The sequence below is a fragment of the Thermobia domestica genome, chromosome 5 (assembly GCF_964235325.1).
Source record: "Thermobia domestica chromosome 5, izTheDome1.hap1.1, whole genome shotgun sequence".
NCBI classification, from domain to species: Eukaryota; Metazoa; Arthropoda; class Insecta; order Zygentoma; family Lepismatidae; genus Thermobia; species Thermobia domestica.
Genome location: NC_137458.1, coordinates 169,094,289 through 169,119,192, shown reverse-complemented (window position 1 = coordinate 169,119,192; position 24,904 = coordinate 169,094,289). Strand labels below are relative to the sequence as shown.

At 34.3% G+C, this 24,904-nt stretch overlaps 1 protein-coding gene across 2 annotated transcripts in view; it reads right to left on the bottom strand.

Moving 5' to 3' along the window:
• Positions 1-24,904, bottom strand: part of LOC145686262 (tyrosine-protein kinase transmembrane receptor Ror-like) — a 623,893-nt gene that overhangs the window by 293,451 nt on the left and 305,538 nt on the right. Inside the window, exon 1 of one of the 2 annotated variants that reach the window (XM_081759380.1) lies at positions 18,512-18,536. The exons of the other annotated variant lie outside the window; for it this stretch is intronic. Coding sequence (XP_081615506.1) covers positions 18,512-18,521 — 10 coding nt within the window. The 5' untranslated portion in view covers positions 18,522-18,536. Of the gene's footprint in view, positions 1-18,511; positions 18,537-24,904 lie in introns of those variants that run through there. 2 annotated transcript variants of the gene reach the window in all.

Genomic DNA, 24,904 nt, shown 5'->3' with positions numbered 1-24,904 from the left:
TTTAAAAAATGCACAACACTGATTTATTTATTTATTTTGTTGTGCTCCCAAACTGGCAGAAATATGGAACAAGAAACTATATATATATATATATATATATATATATATATATATATATATATATATATATATATATATATATATATATATATATATATATATATATATATATATATATATATATAAATTATAATGATAACAGAAAAATAATACAAATCAATAACTGAAGTAGCATCAAACAACAAGTAAAGAATCAGCATCAAAACTGAAACGAAACACCGAATAAGGAAATAAAAATAGGAACCTTAAATAAAATAAGTAATTGTCGTAAGAAATAAAATTATGAATAGTAACAGAACAAATACAGCTATAAAGTAAATACATAAACTTAAGTCAATTATGTTAAAACTGCAATATCCCTGAAAAACAAAGAAAACTAACTTATTTAACCAGGACCTAATACAGTATAAGCATTCCATTATACAGTGAATATTATCATTGCCCGAATGTATTTTCTGTGTTCCACTAAATGCATAGCAGAGGGAGAGGGGAAAAAAGTGTGGTGGGAAGCCTCCTAAATCAAATCTCGGATTGGTTAAATCTGATACGAAAGACAGAAAAAGGGAAAGCTAATTACAGGGTGAATGCCACTACGCTTAAGCTGGCTAGAAAATAGGCTCTATATCCCGAAGCGACGTGCACACAGATTACGGGGTGGAAGTGTTGTTTTCTAAGGGGGCGGAATTGTAACGTTCCAGAGGGCGTATTGTATGGGGTGTATTTCCGATCCATCAAATGCAGTATAGAAAAAATGGAGGGACATCTACGTGAAGATATCCTCATCCAATTTCACGACCAATCACCTCAGGGGCATTTGGAAGGCTGGCAGGGGAGGAGAGATCAGACACAAAGTGCTGATATGAGTGGCAAAAGGAAATCGTAGGTGGTAGGGGGCAGATCTTTTATAGTGGTGAGAGAGTTCTCTAATTTGCATCCGCTGAGTCACATGAAATAGTGCAAGAGATCGAGCCCCGAGGCAAACACTGTCTCATTAATGAAATTTAGTACACAAGTCGTCGTCCTGTTCTGATGTAAATGGAGGCAAGCTCTTTTCCTGCTGCCAAACGTAACACTGTGTGTGTTTCCTGTAGCCTTGAATCTTTCTCACACAACTTCTTGCATCTCAAATGATGAGAACGTATCTACTTGTAGATATGTTTATACGATGCCACTGGGGCAAATTAAGATATTACATATAATAGTATTCTTTCCATTTTTTTATTATCACACATTTTTTAAAAAATACTTGTCAAGTGTCAAAGCAGGAAATAATATTTTTTTTTCTTTCATAAATGTTACTAAATAGTACTCAAAACAAAATTCAGTTTTACTAATGAATTCTAACTCACAACATGTATACTCACAACGGAAAGAATATAATTTAAATTCTACATCAATATTTTTTTTCTATTGAAACAAATCAAGTTAACTACTTACAACTGAAGTACGAATGTTAGTCATAATTTGAGAAGCTAAGCAAGCTAGCGAACAGCATACCGTACATTCACACACACTGCAAGTTTTTTTTTTTTTTTTTTTTTTTTTTTTTTTTTTTTTAGGTAGGCCTATATTTATTTCTTCAGAAAGCTTATACTCATCCAACAGAAACAAAGACTTACTACTGCAAAATTCAAATAATTCCTACGCAATTACACTATTCCAATAATGACATTACAGTACAGAATTATGATGGTTCTAGAGGCTCAAAACTCCTCTTTTCTGAGTTGAAAATACCGTTTGAAGCTTCATTAATGACAAAATGGCACTCCAGTTAAATTCTGATTGTATATACTATATAGCTCCGAAAAGGGACATTTGTGCACACAGGTTGGTCTATAGTATTCATCTTATCTTGGTGTCAGGTATCACCCTCTCCCCCCAAACATTGACGGTGTTGTTTTCAAACAACCTGTATATATATAGGTTGTTACATTCCTGTTACATCCCTATTTGATGGGCAAGTAGCCCATTGTTTAAGGAATAAATGTCCCTATATTTCGTGGTGTAGTTCGACTCGTTTTGTATATAGTACTTCATTTCTCGTGGCCCAATCGTGTTCAGTGTGTTGTTGTGCTTTAGTACAGAAGACATTTTGTAATATTGTAATCACTATATTGGATCCGCCATTTTGAATTTTGTAATTTAACGTCAGATTCTGAATCAGCTGTCCTAAAAAAAAAACCCTGGCAGTATGTTTTCTTCTAAATTAAATAATTGTTTTCTGTCTATGCTTGGAGATCACTCCTAACGTTCAAACGGTGGTTTCTACCCTTAAATCTTCACGATTGCCGAAATAAAAAATGCGTATCAATTATTTTTTGATGTTCCTCCAAGTATGCAAAGTTTCATTCAGATCGGTGAGTGACACTTCCGTAAGTCTCCTTGTGAGTGAGATAGGAAATCATCGGACCTAACAGGCAGGTATTGTGGAATATGTTAGTTATCGACTCCTTAGGTCGCCCACGAAATCTTTCCGTCGCTTGTCGCAAAAAACCGGCTATTCAGCATGTGATTTATGGGTGTTACCACAACACTTAATTTGTATTCTGCAATTTCGCTTCAAAAATCCAAAACCTCATGCCAATTGTAAGGTACATGGCTAATATTTGCTGTTTTTCTTGAGGTGTGGTCGATATTATCCCGGATGATTTTAAACAAGTAAACACAATCCCGTAAATTTCCCATCCTTCCTTGCTCATTTCCCCACAAATCGCATGAAAATTGGATTTCAGTAAGAAATTCTAGACCCAAATGAAATCCGTGAGTTTTAAAAAATCACCCTGTATAAATAAAGAAAAGAACGTCTTAGGCGTTGCTCTTGTCAATATGTGTAATAAATAAATAATTAACGAAAATCAACGCCTTTTGTGTTGTCACTGTCAATATGAATGAAATAAAAAAATACCGAAAAGCAAGGGACTCTCGTCAATCAGCCAAGCAATCCCGAAAGCTGTTATTTATTCTACACTAATATCGTTCATTTTGAACATTTTCATGCCCTCCTAAACTTCCATGACGATGGAGAATAAAGTTGGACTCCAACGGCGCCTGGAGTATTACCATTCATCTCAACGACCCCAAAAATTATTAATTCGACACTAATATCCGGTGGCTCAGATCATCATTTATTTATAAATTTTGACCAACCGTGCTGAAATTCGAAAAAAGGGGCAACAAGGCGATTAGACCTGCTGAAATCTATCCGTGTACCAAATTTGGTGGCTACTCTTTTCTATGCAAGAAAGCTGAAGATAGACAGACGGATAGACACATGCATTCTTTTATTATTATTATAAGGTAAAGATTAAGGAAATTACATGTTTAGAAATAATTATGGGGCGCCTGCTGCTTATACAACCCAAAACCCTCACGAGTTTGGCTGGTTGCAGAACTACAGCTTTTGTTGGCTTTATATCGGTAAGTTGGAGAACTTTTTTCTTTTCGTAACGAGAGAAACTACTGCTTTCCACAATGCAATTTTAAAATATTGAATAAAGATTAAAATGTAAAAAGTAATAACCGAAAATAACGTTATAAAAACAATGCTTCTATAGAATGTACAAAAGAGATGAAAATATTATTTTTCTGGTGGGATAATTCAGTGATATTACCTTATTAATCCAAGTTTTAAAAAAATGAGTTAGAAAGAATAAAAATGAATGTTTGTATTTTGTGTCTGTTTGTCCAGGATACAAATCCCCATCGTTGGTTTGGCATATGTATTTCTAAATAACTGGATTGAAGAGACAAAATCTGGAAGAGACCGTAGGCTAGTCAGGATTTTGTGACGCATACCTTAAAGTGCCAAGGTAAGAATTATGCCAAAAACGAAATATCTCGCAGTGTGTAAACTCATTTTTAAAGAGAAATTAACATACACATATTATTTACAATCGAAAAGAAAATACTGAGTGGGTAAGACATTCCTAGTACTCCTAAGTTGGGTGGGATGGAGTGACATGTAAAAATAATCGTAAACGGCCGATACCAGTGTCGAATCTACGATTTCCGCTGGAATGAACACTTTCTATGCCATTTATTGTCCAATTGCAAGTAGGAGGAGTAAAAATAGACTGTCTAAAAATGACCGGCATTAGCGTCGAAGCCATAGTATTGAGCGTCGCTAAACTGATTGGTGACAGTCCCAATGGCATTTAACCCCAAGTACAGTACAACCGTCAATGCCAACGCAAACTAATATTATATACACATTGGACAAAAAATTTATTTATATAGACACCAGTGCAATTTCACAAAACATTTATTAGTAAGGAAATAGGCCCCCTGGCCCAAATTACAGGTTCTATGCATGTGGAATAGACAAATATGGGTACTATACATTTGACACGGTAATACGCGTCCTTTCCTTGTGCAAAACATTCTCAAGTTCCGAAAGTGTCACTGGGCGTGGAAACGGATCACACACTTTGCTGTCCAAAATACCCCTCCAAAAATCAATGATATTCAGATCTGGAGACTGAGGACACCACATGAGATATTCTACTTCATTCTTATCCTCATCGAACCATACATCGGCGCACCCATCAGTATGTAGATCCATAGAGGCGCTGTCATCTTGGAAAAGGAGTGTTCATAAAAAAAAAAAAAAAAAATCTGGACTATGGGGTGGAAATGATTGACCAGGATGCTGCAATAATGCTGTGTGTTAATCCTTCCACACAACGCCATGCCACCCAAATAATCACGGAGGTCCTTCCATGTTTCACAGTAGGCACACGGCAATCAGTATGAAATGCATCTGCAGGGATTCTCCACACAAACATCCTGTGGTCTGAAAAAACGTGAAGGAAGATTTGTCTGACCATATCACACGTTTCCACTGCTGCTGTGTCCAATTTTTATTCCTTTGGCATCACTTTCTTCACTTTACTGTACCGGTTTTTGGATAGCAACCCTGCATGCAGTTCCGTTTGAATGGTTTGGTTGACATAGGATCCTGGAAGTGGTTATTCACCCTTACGGTTATTTGGGGTACTGTTGTCTTGTACTTTCGGGGCACTATTCGCTTTAACACACCTCAATCCTGGTCGGTTAACTGATATTCGCCCACTGTTCTGCTTAGCTGATGTTATCTGTAGGTTGTCGTAACAGTTGACACTATGCTCCTTGCTACATAAAGAAGTGTAGTTGTTTTCATCGCAGAGACTTCAACGAGGCGAGCTAATATGATCATGCCTCTGTCGTAGTCCGAATGGTCTGACATAACTGCATTTGACGTATAGCAAAATGATCACATGCAACCCGTACACCACTGATGATAGACTGATATCTTCGCCTTTCCCGTCACTTAGGTGGGAGATGCCTGTGCTGGGTGCTGTGAATTTGCCACGTGAGCAACTACAGGCTTGTTCACAGCTAGGTGTTCATATTATCTTGTCCAATGCCTGTTTATTTTACCGTATATGTGGCGTGAATTAAGGAATGGGACTAACACTAAAAGCATTGAGAACGAGCGAACCACTTTCTTAATATCCACATAAAAAGTATAGCTTTGAATTATAGCTGAAAGTCAATAAAATGAATTATTTAAAAATGATTATTGAACACCTGTTGATCATTATACAACATAAACCCTCAAACAAGTTTGGTTAGTTGCATAGTACTAGGCGTTTTTCATTTCCTCATTTCACTGGACATTATAGTGCATTTTTCTTAAATGTTCTTAAAAATAAAGTAACAGGGAATTAAACCATTAAACAATTATTTTATCGTTTTGTTTCTAAAAGCTCTTTTTAACAGTTATTATATGAAAATCGAGGTATCTATGTGCTAAAATTGAAAGATACGTTACCGATATAACTACTACTCCTTGCCCTTCCTACGTTTCTTCCCTAATACTCTTTAAAATAAGACAGTTATTCGGCTTTCTATCACAATCGTACCATGACGAGCAATCCAAACACGAAATCTTATTTCCGAAGTAAAAGATTTTCTTTTTAAACACAATATTACCTTCTTCAAAAATTATGTTGTTTCTCTTCCTTTTCACTTTCCAAAAGAAACTTAGGAAAGTTGTATAAAGTCTGTTAACTAAAGAAAACGGATAGAAGAGAAAAGAAGAGAAGAGAAAGAAGAGGGAATGAAGTGGAAATATTAAAAGAAAAAAGAAACAAAGAAGCAAATGAAATAAGTGGATGTGAAAATAATCTCAAATGATGAATGACCTGTTTCAAAAATTTTATAATAATACTTTCCGCTGTATAATTTTTTCCTACTTTTTTTTTTTAGCACAAACTTTCTTCACAACAAAACCAACCACAAGCTTAAAATTAATTTTAACTCATCCGTTCTCTTTTTCTTTCTCTCTTCTTCTACCTAACTCCTAACAGTATAAACTCCCTCACTCAAAGCTTAAAGAAAAACAAAGTTCCCGTTCCCTCCCTATTATAACATGACAACATTGAGATTAAAGGAATATATTCAACACTTAGTAAATACTTTATTTCTAATTCTTTTTTATGTTAGACGGGGACTTTCCAGAACTAATACTAACAATACTAATACCACCATTTTCATACATCTTTTTTTTTTTTTTAATATATGAACAAGTTAGCTAGATTCGAAACTATGTTAAGGGTAATTTTTCATCATTTTCTGAAACAAACGACATTAACTAGACTTTGAGTGCACAAACAAATGTTGTATGACGATTATTTACAGAAATGAGTAATAAAAACCTTCTTATCCGTCCTTTTACATTTTATACTACACCAGAGATACCAAAAACAATATTATATATATATATATATACCCTGACATATCGTAGCTTCTAATTCCTTTCATATTTTTGTTATTGCTATTACTGCAGACTGTTCAACAATTCCAATGTAAATTGGCCTTGCAGGCAGTTGGAAATTTGTTCAATGAATATGGCAAAGTTATGAAAAATGTGCAATACAGCCAGATAATGTTGAGTAGAGGCCTCCATACGTCAAAGAGGAAATGTTATAAAAATATTTTGATAGGATCGACCCCTACAGATCAAGACATCTTTTGCTTATGAGCTTCTTCGTGGCTAAACGTTAGCGTACGCGCCTTTCGCGTGGGAGATCTAGGTTCGATTCCCGGCGGGAGCTCGTGGCGAGGAAAAAGTAGTCTCGTTGCTGATGTCCCAGTTGGATTCCAATAAATCAATCAACCAGCGAGAGCTCATGCGCTTCGGATTTCATGTTAATCAGTAGGTCCACGTCTCATATTTCCTCGCTGCTGAACGGGACGCTAAACTCAAACTCAACTCATCTGTCGTTCATCCATCAATGGCAATGTTAAGATCATATTGCTTTATATCATAATACTTTATAATAGGTCTAATACCAACCTACGACTGTTACATCTCTGGATTTAATGTTACCCCTTTGAAACCAACTTTAGGATATAAACAAGTTTACCATGTTCTGAAATGCTAAAATGCGGACACACTTCTATCTAAGTTTATTTAGAAAATACTATTCTCCTTACCTAGCTAATATGCTGAAGGCATACAATAAACACAGTAATAAGAAACAGAACCACGGGGTGCTTAGATTTAGCCATTTAAATATTTAAATATGGCTAATGAACCATAATTCGAAAGAATTTAACACTATCTAAATAAAGAACAAATTAATAACTGTAAATTATTAAAAGGGAATAACGAATTCATAAATCAAATGAAAGAATGAAATTAAACGAATGGTTCTCTTATTGTCACAAATGACAATATTTTATTGATGACTCAATTAGCTTACAATGGTAGTATAGTGTATAGTTTTTTGTAACAATACAATTATTTAACTGTGAACATCAAAGCGTACTGAGTTCAAAACCAGACATAGTATGTTAGCCTAACTGTGTAACAGATAACTTTTAGATTCACTCAATGCTTAGCCAATTATAACAGAAATGAGTTGAATACTTAAACATTCAAATTTTTGCCTGTCACTTTCAGAGACTTCCTAATATCATGTCACATGCAAATAGACAGTTAAAGTTCTCTGTAGTCATACTTTACCTTATTCCTGATCCTACTTAGGTTTGACCATACAGTGGTCTCTTTCTATATTTGTAGTTTGATAAAGAATTTTCCATTTCGATGCTTGATGCAGGATCCAGAATGCAGAATCTAGAATGATTTTCTAGTTGCAAACTTGGTCATTTTATATGGACTATCGTCGTTGTTTGCCTTAATTATTTTTCCTTTTTACTTTGCCAAAAGCTAATATAAAAATTTACAGAATCATAGGAAGGTCCTAATTACATTTTCTGAAAAATATTGTTATCATCTAATAATGTAAAAATAAGTATTTTTTGAACTTTAGTTTACCCTGAGGTTTGCTTTCATCCTTTATTTGTGATTTTATCCGAATTGTTAATTACTACTGAAAAACATTATTTGACTACAGGTGATTCTTGACTTTTGTTTCTCCTTCCAACGATTTCTTGATTACAAATACTGTCCTTGTGATTTTTAAAACTAATGTTATGCACGTATTCAAAAGTTAAGATATTACAACAAACTTCGTTCCATTTTCACCTAGCGAATTGCGATTATGATTTTTATGAATAAAAATTGTTTTTTTTTTTTTTTTAACAAAAATTCTTAGTTCATGTTTCATTACACTAATAATAAGTAGGTTCACAAAATAATGTGAGGATATGTTCAGTAAATGTATGTAGATATTTTAAAGATATTTTTGTACGTAACTGAGAAACATGTACAGATGTCCAACATAGATTAAATCCCAGAAAATGTAAACTAAAATCTCATATTACTTTCCTTTCCCCTGTCATCATACGTATCTCAATATATACACGTCCAAAAGATCTAGCTTGAAATTCAGATAACTAGTGGCGCAGAGAAGTAATAACCTTCGGTGTAAAAATTAGTATTTCATGAAGAATCACGGAAATAAGCTAAGTACCTATATAGTAGTTCTACGCAAGTTTAAGATATGGAAAGAAACTTAAATGGTACAATTAGATATAATTCGACATACTATTGAGGTACATATTTTTCAGCTTAAAGCGATTAGTGAATTGCACGCTATTAAGATTCTTTTTCTTTTGATTCCATTGTATGTCATCAACAGAAGCGAATACAACTTTTACAAATTAGGAAACAAGTATACAACTGTTAGAACTATTTGGTCAGTATTTGTTACTGCTAAATTCTCGTAAACTGCTGAAGTTGACAAGAATGACAATTTTTCTGTTTGAACAAAATCAAACTAATAATAATATAATGTTCAATAATAATAATAATAATAATAATAATAATAATAATAATAATAATAATAATAATAATAATAATAATAATAATAATAATAATAATAATATCGATGCCAATCAGGAACATATCTTTTAACTTCCGCAATTATTGTACTTTACAAAATTTTTTGCTGACCTTTTTAATCGTATTGTTAAATAATAGAAATTTAGATAGTCAGGTCACGTATCAAATGTCCCATCGTCTTACATTTCAAGAGACTGAACATGGATTTCCACTTAGAAAATCAAGTTACCTCGACAGAAATTATTAACAGCAGCAATGTAATCTCTTACATATGCTTATATTTCCTCCTTGTCAAGAAGTATGAAACAGAATTATTGTTCCATGGACCGTTATCAGATTATTCGTTTCGCTCTTATAATAAAAAACAACCAGTTTAAAATTGCCCTTTTTTAACAGCTCCATGCAATTTTACCTTGAGAAAATGAATTCGTCACGGATCTTTGCAAGAAAACAGTTGCCCCAGTCCTCAACACGTAGATTGTTGAAAACAAAACAAAACAGAAGAAAGAAAAAAAAACATTTCTCCTTTGTCATTCACGTAATAAGAATCAAAAGCCATCATGTTTTATTGGCATAGGACGAAGAAAAAGCCACGTTAAGTTCTTTTGCCACCGTTGTTATCTAACGTAAGCGTCTCATGGAAATTCCAATCGTGAATCAAATTAAAACCGTATCAAGGCAACTTCTTCCGTATCAAGCATCAAGAGCTAGGACAACTCAACTTCCTCAATGTCCTTTCAAGACAATGACCTTCTGCTAGTTTCATTCAGATGTTTTTCACAAACCTTTAAAAACGTAAATGAAAAGAATGAGAATAAACTACTGCACCGAAAGAAATCATATATTATAACAGGCTTTTAACTAGCGACTGTCCGAACATTAATAGCTTATTGTTTAACCAAGAGCTTTTGCTGCATGCGTTTAAAGATGTGGTTACGATAGTTATTACGATTGTTTTTTATTATTTCAGTCTGCAAAGAAAGATGCACACAATTCTTGTGGTTTCTTTTGTTTATGCAGCAACACGACTACACATGCGATATCCAATCTCAGAATGCTTACTGTCACAGCCACAAATTGTTCCTGCAAGACTCGGTGTATAGAATGCAAAAAATTCTCCATTAATAATAAATCCTTTTAGGTTCTTTCTAGACATGAGATTCTGTAGAAAAACAATGTCAAAAAAATTATTTTTATGACTCGTCTAAGAGGATTCCCTAGCCAGAGAAGGTTATGAATTACGTGGTAATCCAACGAGTACAAATATTTTCTTTTTTCAGAAGAAAATACCATTACTTTCAATTGCATAACTAACGGACATATTTTATGAGAATTTATTTGACATTTTCCAGTATTATATATGAAATATCTCGAATTCCATTCGTTCTAGCACGACAACAATTTACACATATTTACTCTGCTTGTTTTCATAATACATATATCTTTGATATTTGTAATACTAATGATAAGGTACTGTGTGTTTTAGAAATACAGTTTTGTCCGCTGCTGATAAACTACGTTCACTGTTGATGTATAAGATAATAGGTATTTCGTCCACTCCCAAAATATTATCTCAATTTGCATAATTTATCATCATAGATTTGTTATACACCACCGTATGAATGCAGTATATTTTGTATGAATGTTCTGCCTGAAAACAGGTTGTAGCTAGGGGAGGCCAAAATTTTCCGGAATCGGAAATTTCACTTTCCGAATTTTTTCTGAAATCCGGAATTTTTCGATTTTACTCTTCGGATTCCGGAAAGTAACAATTCCGGAATTGGTTATCCATAGTTGTAACCTATTTACTCTATTAGGCGGGGCCACTGAGTCAGTACAGCAGGGAAAGGCTAGCCAGTTTATTTTCCTTGTGGCTCAAGAAGGGTTAGGCAAACTGAAAATTGCTAAAGCCTGCAGTAGACGGATAGAATTAAACGTACTACGTATACAAACCCTGTGTAAATACGACTTCTTACACAGGTAGTCTGTCACCTTTACACATCAATTACTATTCCTCCGATACAGTGAGCTCTAACTTCCTACAGTGTCAAAGCGCCACTGTTCTAAATTTTAATTATGACATATGCCAAAAACGTGCATGTATTTGGTGCGAGAACGTTCGAAGCTTCACTATTAACCCAGCATCATGAGGGAACAGGGAAGCTACTTGGAATACAATTTAACGAACACTGGCCTAAGAAGCCAAAACTAATGATAATGGTAGTCAGTGGTCGGCCATAGGCTTTCGGGGAATGTAACATCTACACCTACTGGAGGTATACATAATGTTTCGTGTAAGGTACACACGAAATTGAACAATTCGATATCGAACAATTCCAGATAAGAAAGGTGGATATTATGAAAAAGTGCCTAGAAGGTTTGGAATGTTATTAGAGAATGGAAAAATTAGCTGAGTTACCGTAGAAACTATGAATACTAGTTACGAATAATAATCTATAGAAAAGAACAACAACATTGGATTTAATTTAAACGGGGAAAAGAAACTAATTACGACAGTGTGAGGAAATTGTATTTTGATTAGCATGAAGTAGGAATGATATAAAAAAAAGAAACAGAGAATAGGAAAATGTTGATTGAAGGTCGTAGTGTATCAGAACTCTTCGATTTGTAGGAGATTACCTGTCAGAATGCTTACGATTATGATATTACATTATTACTAATTATATAGATCTTAATATCTTGTGAAAAATTTTGCGAGATCTTACATATGTACCAAATAATTTTCTCATAGTTTTTTGTTTTCATTCTTAAAAGACGTGGATCACACCTTACATACAAACCATACGAGATTAATCATAGTGGGAAAATATGAGCTTAAAATTTCTACGCTAAAACAGAAGAAATTGTTGAAATAGAGAGCATGCCCATCTAGCGTATTGTGTATCAGTAGTTGTTTGAACAGTTGATTCTTTCTTGTTCTTTTATCGGATGATCTCCTGTACTGACGAGAAAGAGAGAATGGGACGGGGGGAGTAGATAGGGATTTCCAAGTATGCGATGGAATCCCTGCATTTAATCAACCTGTCGACCATACTCTCATTAATCTGGGAAACCGGAAACTAATGAAACACGTGGGTTTGGGGAGAGAAGCTAAAGGGGTGTTGATATACAATTGGTTACTACTGCATCCGTCAGCATGTCATTTCCCGAAACAAGACAGACTTCCTCTTCTTTTCCTCTCAAGAATGCTATGTACGGGGAAGAAAAAAAGGTAGTAAGCTAAACTTTTACGAGAACTTTAACAAAAGGTTTACTTTTTGGAATGTACAGTCACGTCAAAAATAGCAGACGACAAACACACAGGATGCTTCTAGATGAATGGACCTCTTTTCGAACCAGAAAATGATTTGTCACAAATAACAGAATACTTAAGTGGTTTACATAATAAAGGAAATATCATATACGAAACTCCATAATATATTAATATTATATATGCATCACATGGTATTATAAGAGTTTTAGATGCGTAAGATAGACAGACTTGTAGCTCTTATGATAATTTAAACGGGATATAATGAGTAAGATGTAAGAATTCTAGTTAACGAGTTTGGTTTACCAAAATTCCTTTATATATTTACTTTGTTCATCCGTCCGTCCGAGACACACAGATTCTCAAGAACTACTTGAAGGATCACCATCAATTCTGACCAGGATGTAAAAGATCGAAAATTAGGGATTGAATCGTTGCCGGTGGTAATACTCAAACCAGAACTGGTACAAATCAACTATTTTCAGTTTTCATGTTGATAAATATAGAGCAAAACCGTAATAGCTAACGTTTGCGGCAATCAATTAAGCGTCCAAAGGCTACATTTCATATCCATCCTCAAATCTCTACCAAAACCGGAAGTGATAGAAATGCAGTACAACTTCCGGTTTGAATATTAATTTAGTAGATTTACTTAGAGGGAAAACGGTAACAGATAGCGAGAAGCCATTTTTCTTTTTTGAAATCAATTTAGCATTCTAAGAATAGATATAATCTTTTCTCTTAAATCTTTATTCAAGCCAGAAGGGGTAGAAATCAACAACTTCCAGTTTTAACGTTGGCCTCTATAGAGTAGAAACTGTCATAAAATAGCGGGAAGCTGTTTTCTGTGGAAACTGAAGTCTCTAGAAAATAATAATCCATCTCCACTCTAATCTCTCTCTAGAAAACCGGTAATGGGACAAGTTTATTATTACTTTTGATTTCAATATTAACTGAGAAAGTATCTCGCAATATGAACCAAACTCCTTCACGTCGTATACACGTGACACTGTACATATTTTACTTGTATAAGACTCCGTAAGGGAGGGATAGAAGAAAAATTAAGTGGTAATACCAGCATAGATAAAACAACCTGGTACCAATCCTAACTAAATTTATTTGGGAAAGGATAGCATTTAATTTAGCTCTTTTTTCTTTTTCTTCAGTGGCTTACCTTAACCATAAAATTAGCTAGGTTGTCTACATAATATTCTGCACGTTTATCAGAGCCCACACTTCACAATAACCTGACTCATAATTTGCTTGTACAACTTAGGAAAAATCTAGAAATATTTGTCAAACTAGTTCGCTGCAAGACTCGAATCCGAAACTATCCGATTGCATAGCAACAACACTAACCGTTCAATTTTTCCTGTATGGTTTAGTATGAATATTAATTAGTAGTAGTCCTAATTTGATTTCTTACTATGTATAAGTGTTATACGTTGCACTATTACTCAAATCATTGTGAAAAACTATCAAAATAATCATACAATGTATAAATATGCAGGGTTTCTTTGAGAAAAAACCTTTCTGCAGGGGTATTTTCAAATGTATGGGGGAAATCATCGGAATTACTCACAGACGTATTTACAGAAACCTATAGTGATTGAGATATTCTCCCTTCGGCCCCCCAAAAAGACGAGAGAAACTTAAGTTGACATTTTACTATTCGATATGTAATATATGATGTTATAATAAATCCAGGTGTATATTCGTACTTTGGATTTAGTTCCTGTCTCCGAAACAAAATCCCAAATACACCACTGGTGTTACTGTTTTAAAATAATAAAGTGGACAGGAGACTTTTATTCTACAGATACTTCGTAAAATAATACAAGATTAAAAATTGTTACGTGGTTTTGTTTCTCTTTATTAAAAAAAAAGAACTGAAAACATACGCAGTGTTTAAATGATTACTAAATTAATTCGAAAGTAATAAATATTATTATAATGCAAATACATTTTTAAGACAAGCCTATATTCACCATGAATTTAAAACTGCACACTTTACTAAAAATTTGCTCCGGATTTCCCTAAATAAACTGCAGACATCAAAGAATTTTTTGTTTGAACTACGCCTAACATCTAAAGCATATGAAAGTAGCGCTTCCTTACAGTGATTTGAATTAGAGCAATTAGTTACAAAAACTATCAGCGACTCGTTACGTACAGAACTTGTATATTTATCTACAATTTATTAAAAATGTCTAGGAGTAGCCTTGTGGTAAACCATTCATTACTGGTGTGGGGAGTACCTAATTTGATTCCAGTTCGCGTCAAGTCAAATTTGAGGTGGACATGTGCGTAGATTTTCTCGGGGTTCTCTCGTTTTCTTTCACTCTTATCATTCCAACCTTTCATTTATTCGAATCATAATCATCTCCTTTAGCCTACAAAGCATAAGTGCGGAATGTAGAACTAAAAGATTTCATTTTTGAAGACGTCTAATCGTATTAAATCTAACATTACACTATTTATACTTCAGTGAATTAAGTGTAATGTTAGTAAAAAAAAATACTTACTAGACCCTATTTTACTTATAATGCATAATAAATCATGTTTTAATTAATTCTTGCAAAGGCATTACTTATTTAAATCAAAAATATTTTTCATCATCCTTTGGATGTATACCACTCGGATGTTCAACAGAAATTCTCATGCTGTGCTCCAATGATGAGCCTGCAAGTAGATTATATATATGACGTTATTCAATCTATCGTGCTGAAAGACCTTTCAACAGTAGCTCTTGACACAGGCACAGTTAATATTTTCACACATGAAGTTTTAAGGTATCATCACGTAGAGCTTTTCTCAGAACCTTTTAATGGTGGCACAATGTTATTCATACTTTTTGTCAAGAATTTCAAGGATTTTACATCTGCTTGTAAATTATCCACATCTGTATCATAAATAAACTGACAAAGATTTCTGACACCTTATTGTTTTATCAGCTGAATACGATCAAAACAAGTAACACAAGAAGATTAAACCTTCTGTGTCTCTGTTAAATGTTCTGTAAAACTCAGTTGCTATTTCGGTAAAACCGACCTATTACGGTGTTACTAAATTTTAGAAGTATTTTCAAATATTTTTCTTTCTCTACACCGTCTTCTTTTATTACAACTGCATTATCTCTTTTTGGAGATAAGTGAAACAGTTTGTGTCAGTTTGATGCGAATGAAATGTCCAGTTGGAAACTCACCTCAGGAACACATCGCATGGATGGACTAAGGTCATGAGTCTAACGTCACAAACTCTTACACGTACAGCAAACAGGTTGAGGTGCCTGGACAGTCAGAGTACAGTGCATTGTTGAACAGGGTCATGTGAAAGTGCACCCTGGAGAACACACAACTGCGATTGATATTTCTTTAGAAATGTAAACTGCAACATTCTCACAGCAAGTCGCAAACACATTAACAGTGTATTTGGGCCAAGAATGGCAAATAAGCGCCAAAACGCGAAAAGTATTTTCTTCACTCTTCTAGAAACGAATATGGTAGAGAATGTTGCCAACAAAAATATTAAAAAGAATAACCATATTGGATTTTTTTTTTTAATTTTTAGAATTTACATTCAAAATATTCAATTTATTTTGTAATATTTTTATCCTAGGCTTTAACAATTTTCTGGGGGGAGGAGTAAGCTATGAAGTCTGAGGGTAATATCCCTGGTGTCTCCCTCAAAGAAACACCGTACATTAGGAAGAGTTGGTAATCGCCAATCTGTAACTCTGCACTATAATATTTTGAAATGGAGCTACAACATATATTTAATTGTTTAGCATTGATAATATTAATAAATATGCATTACATCACGCACATTAGTGTGCAGTATTTACTGGATCTTTCTTACATTTTTGTAAGCAAATACTCAGCCTTTATTTTTTAAAAAAGTAAGAATAACTTCAGCCACCAGCAACAAATACTGTCACCATTTAATAAACTTCCGCCTTTCTTCTACATGAAATGAGTATTTAGTAGGCAACAGGCTACATTAATACATTTTCACATCCTCTCCTAGATGTTTCAATACTTCCTATCTTTAAATTCTCGAGTCTTCGTATGCAATGTTAGTCAGACTATGTTTCTAAATATAAGGATATATGTTTCAAGAATGCACTTCCGGATATTTACATTAAATGTATTCATGTCACACTAGAGAAGTATATCATTCAGAAGATCCTCTCGTAATAACAGAGAAATAAAGGTAATAATATTGAAACGTGAAAGTCACGAACTGAATGCAATATCTATGATCACAAGGGCACACAACGTAAAGTAAGGGATCAACGCACGTAGAAGGGAATGCAACCTCAATCTTTTTTCCTTTCTCCATATATATTTTTTTCGTATTTCCTTTCTTTCTAGGTGTTATTTCCGTCTTTCCTTCGAATTTTCTTCCTTCTTTCGTCGGAGGTACATACATCCATTCCAACCTCCTTCACACAAAAATCCTCACAACAACTATCTTCTCTCCAGGAACATCCCTACAAGCACAGCAACCCTTTACGTTACCCTCTCTCCTCTCCTCTGCCAATCTATCCCAGCGCTGAAATATTTCACCCTGCAAACAACCCCCTCTTTTCCCCTTAAACCCTCTCTGGTGTATGGGCTCCTGTCACCGACAAAGCAGCGAGCTCTGTCGGCCGGGAATCCACTCACAGCTGGGTCTTCTCCTGAACAATCCCTTCCTATTCCTCCTTGCCAGCGCCTATATCTACTGCAATAGATACTCTCGCTCGCTTCTCTTGAGACAGGGAACGAAGCACCACGAAGAAATAGTTCCTCCGGTCAAATGCCACAAAAGACTATAGGGTCTCCTCCTATTTCTTCCTTGGGAAATAGAATAAGAACATACGAAGAACACACAGAAACAAATTACAGTATTAATCATGTCCTTATGCCATCACTATTTTGAACGATACAATATTTTAATCTTTCATCGTTATATGTACTGATTTAAATAGTATAGAACTGTCTTTCTATTTCGCATGTGTCCTTTAGTAGACATTATTCTCGTTCATTAATACTGTATACTGTATAAGAATTTCTCAAACTGTGGTCCGCAGATCACTAATAGTCCTCGAGGGCTGCTCTTGACCTCTTAAATTAAACATTAGCCTACAGACAGACAGATTTAAGTATCATAAACTGTAATTGAAAATCTCAAACACAGTTTGTAAATTATATAAGGAATTGAATCAGTAATCATATATTAATTCGTGCACTTATTTGCTAATTTGTTTCCTTCTTCGTTGAGAAAATGCTATTATTAACTACATTTCCTCGAGTTGTACATAAAAAGCATTCTCAATAACGAATAAAACATTAATTAAAGAATACACGAACTATTCTTTGAAAAAGATTGAATATTTTTTTTCTTTCACTAAATAAATAAATAATTAAATTTTAAAAATACGCTCATATTGAAGCCATAGAGAACGTGCTGCCATCTATGTGCAACTGTAGCGCCTTTACACTCTACTCTCTCTCTCTCTCTCTCTCAGAACTGATATTTTATGAATTTTCTTTCCGTATATACTGTACCAAATATTTCTGATAGATTTCCATTATTAAAATAAACTAATATGTACTTTACCTATTAATTCCAAAATAAAATCAAGGAAATGTTAATTAATACTAGTTTTAAACCATAACTATACTAGTATTAACGTATAATCAACATATTACAAAGAACTAATAAATTTGGTTTCCAAAGCGACAAGAGTATTGTCGTCGTACAATATTCTAATAAAAGCGATTCTCATTTGGAAAATGTTCGAGAAAGTCTGCTGTATATTATTAGGATTACAAAAAGATAGGACAATGCAGGATGCTTATTCACTAATAGTTAAGCTGTTTATTGTATTTACTATTACTTACTAAGTTCCATCTGCTATTTTTGACATTTGGCGTATTCACAAGCGAATATGAGATGTGCCCTTGTCTTACCTATAAAGAAAAGAAAAGAAATGTTCAGTATATGTACAGTAAATATTAACCGATGTAATGTGATAATGTGATATATATAAGTGTTTCACAATTAATATATACCATTCGAATGCTCTTTAGAACTCTGTTGCCTGCGATTTTGAATATTATATGCCAGATTTACATAAATCTTTAAGCTCCCATATTGTTACCTCCATTAGCTCTACGACCCACAATCAATCAAACTAGAATAGTAGTGTGTCCTTATATCTACATTGGGTATAAAATATGCGGAGAAGATGTACGCATTAACCACTCAACTATTTTGGAATGGTATATTCAAACTTGCGATCAGTTCAGTTTGCGATCCACTCTAACTGACAAGTAGATAAGAGTTTCCAGTTATGATAAAATTTCCTAGTATGTGACGAAACGGTAACTGATTCTTTGGAATGAAACTGTTGGGAAGAAGGAATCGATGGGTTAGTTGTTAAGTTTCATTAATTTTAACTGTAAATGGAAATAAACTAATCGTCGTGCTAAACATGAATGAAAATCAAACTTTACCTCGTGTTTTATATAATGGAGGAATAATATAACTGTTCGATTATTTAAAAACAACAAGAAAATATTGGGAGTTAAAAGAGAAAATGAAGATCAAGAAACGTGGAAAAAACACTTCTAGCTCAAGCCTTATTATTATTATTATTATTATTATTATTATTATTATTATTATTATTATTATTATTATTATTATTATTATTACAGTCATGAGTATTTGAACCACATGTAGATGCTCTGTATTAGTTATAACTACCATAGAGAAAATGGTAATATGGGAAGGTCTCTTTTATTCCAGCCACAGATTACGTTCCATCACAATTAAGGACACAAATTCTTAGTGTAAATTAAAGTATGGACCATTACCTTTCCGTGACCGAATCATTTATTTAGTAATCGTAATGAGTAAAGAGAATTTTTTTTTAAATATATATATACATATGTTTGAAAATGGAAGCCCAGAAAAGACGGGTGGTAATACTCCTGTATGGAAAAAAGAAAAAAAAATAGTTTCTAAACATAATAAAATCATAAACATAACAGGTGAAAAAGGGAAATAGTGACTGCTTATTTGATACCATTTTCATTTAACGTAAAAAGAACAAGAAAGTTATAAGTAGCAATATAGTTACTATAAAATAAACGATATTATTTTTACATTTAATCAAGTTTTATTTTGATCAATAGGCTCATTAGCAACTCCAGTGATCCATTCTGATCAACTTCTATCAAATAGCTCGAAATTAAATTAGTAGTATAAAGGCCTTTTGATATTGTTGATACAAAACCTAAAATAATAATAATAAAAGAATACGACATTCGATTCCTTCCTGTTTTGCCTACTGTTAAGAGCAAGGGAAATTTTTTAGTTCGGAAGTTTCGCTTTATATGAAACCAGGATTTTGTTTTAAGGCAAGTCACCAAAACGAAGTTGAAATGTTTTAGCATGAAATAAAACTAAGTGATCAGGATTAAAAGAAATGAAAAATAGAGCAGCTCATTGTACATGCTCATTTATTTCTACTTTTTTTCTGTTGTATACTCACACTGCGTTTTCCTAATGTATGCAGTAGGATACAGGATCGACGTAATCTCCATCAAAACCTATAGCTCTATATTTTAACTCTCCTTCAAAGTATTAATTAGCTGATCTATTAGTAAGCGTTTGTACTTCAAATTTGCACAAATCCTACAACATTAGACTTGCTCCTGCTATTCTTGCTTCAATAATGTTGGAAATAGGGCGCAAAGTATTTACAAATGGACACTGTCTGTCGTTAAGTAACATGGGAGTTAGTCTGTGTAGACAAGTAGAGATTGGTTATGATTTTAGATTGAATTATGTAAACAGGTTTAGTTGGATGTTTTATGATTACCGTAAGAGTGTGGAAATTGATTTAGAAGATTGGAATAGCGATTATAATCCAGATTAGTAATTCTAGTAGAGTTTACTACGGATGTTATAGAGTATATGTAGACCCTATACGTACAGATAGAGAATAAAGCAAATATGGAAGAGTATGGTTTTAGTGAGTAAAGTTAAGCCGATGTTCTTTTTAAGTGTGAAGGTGTTTACGGTGACGATTAAAAGTATTCTTATTTGATCGTAAGGAATTGGGACAACAAATTATTCCAACAATGTAAATATTTTGGGATGATCATGTTTCAATTCCAAGGTAGACATATTCTGAGATTCTGATATATTCTCTTCACAAACGCCAATCAGAGTGCAGTATTTGTTTTTACTAGTTAGAATGAAAGTATGTACATCTACTTCTCCTCTTTGTTGTTCGTATTGTAGTTTTCAAAATCGTGACTATTGATGTATTTTCGTTAATATTAAATTACTTTAACAAATAACTTAATTTACATTAAAAATAAAATTTCCAAGAAAAATCCCAAACTCAAAAATATCCCTTGGACTTAACAGTAGGCGAAACAGGAATATGCAAAACAGGAATTCCTATTTCCTCTACAATCTTGATAACGTGGAAATCTTGATAAATATTGCTAGAGGCTAGTAGGCGGAACAGGAATAGGCGAAACAGGAAGAAACCAGACATTCGACCAGTTTCTGCTTCAATACACGCGAAAGAATTGAAAGCCTTTGCAATTTTCTAAAGTTACTTTTTGAGGGGTTCACTTTAGATGAAACCTTACCGAGCATTAATTTTGGCACTTTGTAGTATTTGAATGTCTTCTTTAATTTCATTTTCTTTTTCCTATCCACAATTGCTACCTGTTTCATATCATCCCCATTTCAAGATTTACTTTTTCCTTGAGAAGTTAGTCCTAGACTCTTCCTGGGCAAGGCTGATCTAACCACCACCTACGAAGAAAAAGTGGTTGCAGTATGGGAATCATAGTTTTGCTAATTCCCATATTACACCAGCGTCATGTTTTCGACCGGCCTGTCTACACGGGACTTTGAAGGGGGAGCACGGTGGCTCAAAAGTGGCATAAGTGCTCCCAACAACGAACAAAATAAAATAGTTAGAAAATACACAAATTATCGATTGATTACTGATTCACTTTATCTTTCGTTACAGTTTCAACATCCAATTCTTGAATTTGATTGAATTATTATAATAAATAGTGTCGCTCCCTGAAAATTATACAAGAAAGATAAGGGAATCGTGCTGCCATCTATTGACGACTGGTACTCCTTTATATTCAACTTAAATAGAAGTCGTGCCATATATTTTTTGACAAAAGCAAACAGAAATTAACAATTCATAGTTGAGTAAGTTTTGTAATGAACAAAGTTTGCGAGGAAATATGCAAATGGACAAATAGCCTGTGACATATTCATTATGTAACGGACAAGCGAACATTCATTTGTATATGTGCATTGAGTTAATTCACTTCGACGTGTTCTTCACTCTCATTTGTCTAAATTATCATAACTACATACTACAATATTGTTACTTATACGGATAAAATAATGCATCGTACTTATTTTCCATTATGATACAGTCGATCTTTAAATCACAAAATCATCTCTGACAAAATTTTACTATATAAAACAAGTCTCAGAAAACAATTTAGATAGATGTTAAGATGTTTTAATCAATAAAATGCCCAACACTACAGCCCATGATCTTAAGTTAGATTCAATCACATTAATGCGATTTGTGACTCTCTAAATCGGAGTTATATGGTTAATTCTGTGAATATATTATTTATATCAAGAACAATTTATACAATACTACATTATTTATGATGAAAGCCATTTTGTTAGTTTTGGCGACCACGCAAGAAGAAATAGTAGCCTAGAGTAAATACGATTATGCAGCACGCACGATATTGATGTGTGACGGGTTGTGTTTATCAGCACTCGTAAGCCATATTGTTCATTCGTGATATAACTCTATATATTTACATTTGATAATTTTATATAGAGAATTCTGGGTCCGAGAATCTTAAATCGGAGGAATATAACTGGTAGTGCAATCGAATATATGGACAATAATGTTATCGCTTTTCATTATATTATACTCGTATGCCAAACTCTTCTGCATTCTTCAATCAAGAAAAAGGACCACTTCAAAAACCGGACGCGAGACTTTAATAAACGCTTGATAGTTTATTAAACATATTTCTATTAATGATATGGCTTGCAATGGAAAAATATACACCTGAAAACTAACCACAAACATACAAACATTGATTGAGACGTGTCAGATAAGTCGGACTCGTTTTGTACACTGATAATAAGTACAGAATATGTAGTATAGGTATAAAAGATATAATTACAGTATAGTTATGGTTTCGTAGTCCGGTAAGGCGTCTAACTGACAAACTAGACGGCCCAGGTTCGATTCAGCGGTGGGCATGACTTCTCACTTCAATGCGACTGAACTGAGGTAAGGAGTTATTTACATATGGTAAGATAGCCCCCCCCCCCACTTTAGAAAACAGAAACAATGAGTAGGTCATTCGTTTGTACTACGTTTGTACCGAAAATATTTTCGTTTGTACCATTTTCCTTATAGGGTTACTTGAGAGGTCAACTGGGGGGGGGGGATCTTGGCGCCAAGATAGCCCCCAGTATCACAGCACAAAAAATTGAAATACACCATTCGAAAGCAAATCGTTTGTACCGTTTGTACCGAAAAAAGTTTTGTTTATACCCTGATAGTTTTCGAGAAAGAGGGGATGACATGTGGGGGGCTATCAGGATACAAACAAAACTTTTTTCGGTACAAACGGTACAAACGACTTGCTTTCAAATGGTGTATTTCAATTTTTTGTGTTGTGATACTGGGGGCTATCTTGGCGCCAAGATAGTTCCCCCCAGTTGACCTCTCAAGTAATCCTATAAGGAAAATGGTACAAACGAAAATATTTTCGGTACAAACGCAGTGCAAACGAATGACCTAGTCATTGTTTCAATTTTTTAAAGTCTAGGGGCTATCTTGCCAGACGTAGTTATTTCCCCCTTTCTCACGTTAGGAGAAAACAACCTTCAATCTCTTACACTTTGTATGGTATCACTAATTATGAAAGCATACAGAAGCATTATAAGATTGTACGTCGTGAGGGGCCTGGTTCCATCCCAGTTTGACGTCATAACTTTTCTTACATTGCGGACTTTGTCTTCTGTTCTCGCATATTTTATTGTTATACTGTTGTGGTAATGCTGTGAAAGTGTGATCTTAATTCCTCCATTTTTCTTTCTTCTGTTGCAGATATATCATGGCTGCTCCATTAGAAGATTGCACTAAAGAGGAACAACGAACAGTGACCCGATTCCTTTGGTCGGAGGATGTCAAAGGGTCAGACATTCATCGCAGACTATCGTTGCAATATGGGAGAAGTGCACTATCACGTAAAATTGTGCTTTTGAGGCTCGAGAAATTTAAAAGTGTAACGCATGAAGAGGGAGCAGGACGGCCATCAACCTCCACTACAGATAACAACATTCAGCAAGCTCGAGAGATGGATCTGGCGAATAGGCGAATCACTATCGATGAGGTAGCATCTGCTTTGAACATCAGTCATGGCTCTGCCCATCAAATCATCCACGACGAGCTCGGTTTTCATAAAGTCTGTGCACGGTGGGTACCAAGAAAGCTTACTACAGTCTGCAGAACACAAGCTCACTCGTGTTAGGGTCTGTCAACGCTTACTCACTCGCTTCAACAACGAAGGTGATGCAATTTTAAACAGAATACTCATCGGCGATAAAACACGGGTTCATCACTATGAGCCAAAATCAAAGCACCAGAGTATGCAGTGGAAACACCCTGGATCTCCGACGCATAAAAAAATTCAAGACTGAGCCATCCGCAGGAAAGGTTATGTTAACTGTGTTTTGGGACTCACAGGGGCTCATAATGGCAGAGTTCATGGAAAAGGGAAAGACGATCAACAGTGCGTGTTATAGCGAAACGGCTCATCACAACCATCAACAAGATGAAATTTGAGTTATTGGAACGCCCAGACTTAGCTCCATCTGACTTTTACTTGTTTGGGATACTCAAGGATTCTTTACATGGTCGCCGATTTGCCTCAGATTTAGACGTGCAAAATGCGGTGCAAAACTGGCTTCACGACCAACCGAAAACCTTTTATTTGGAAGGAATACGTAAGCTCGTTGACCGTTGGGCCAAGTGCATTGATAAGGAGGGAGAATACGTAGAAAAATTATGTGCATAGTATAATCCTAGCTTCATGTAAATAAACTGTAGAATGAAAAGTGTAGATAATTTTTGACTTGCCCTCGTAACCATGTGATTGGGCTTGCTCCGTTTCCTCCCACTTTCATCCTTTTACCATTTC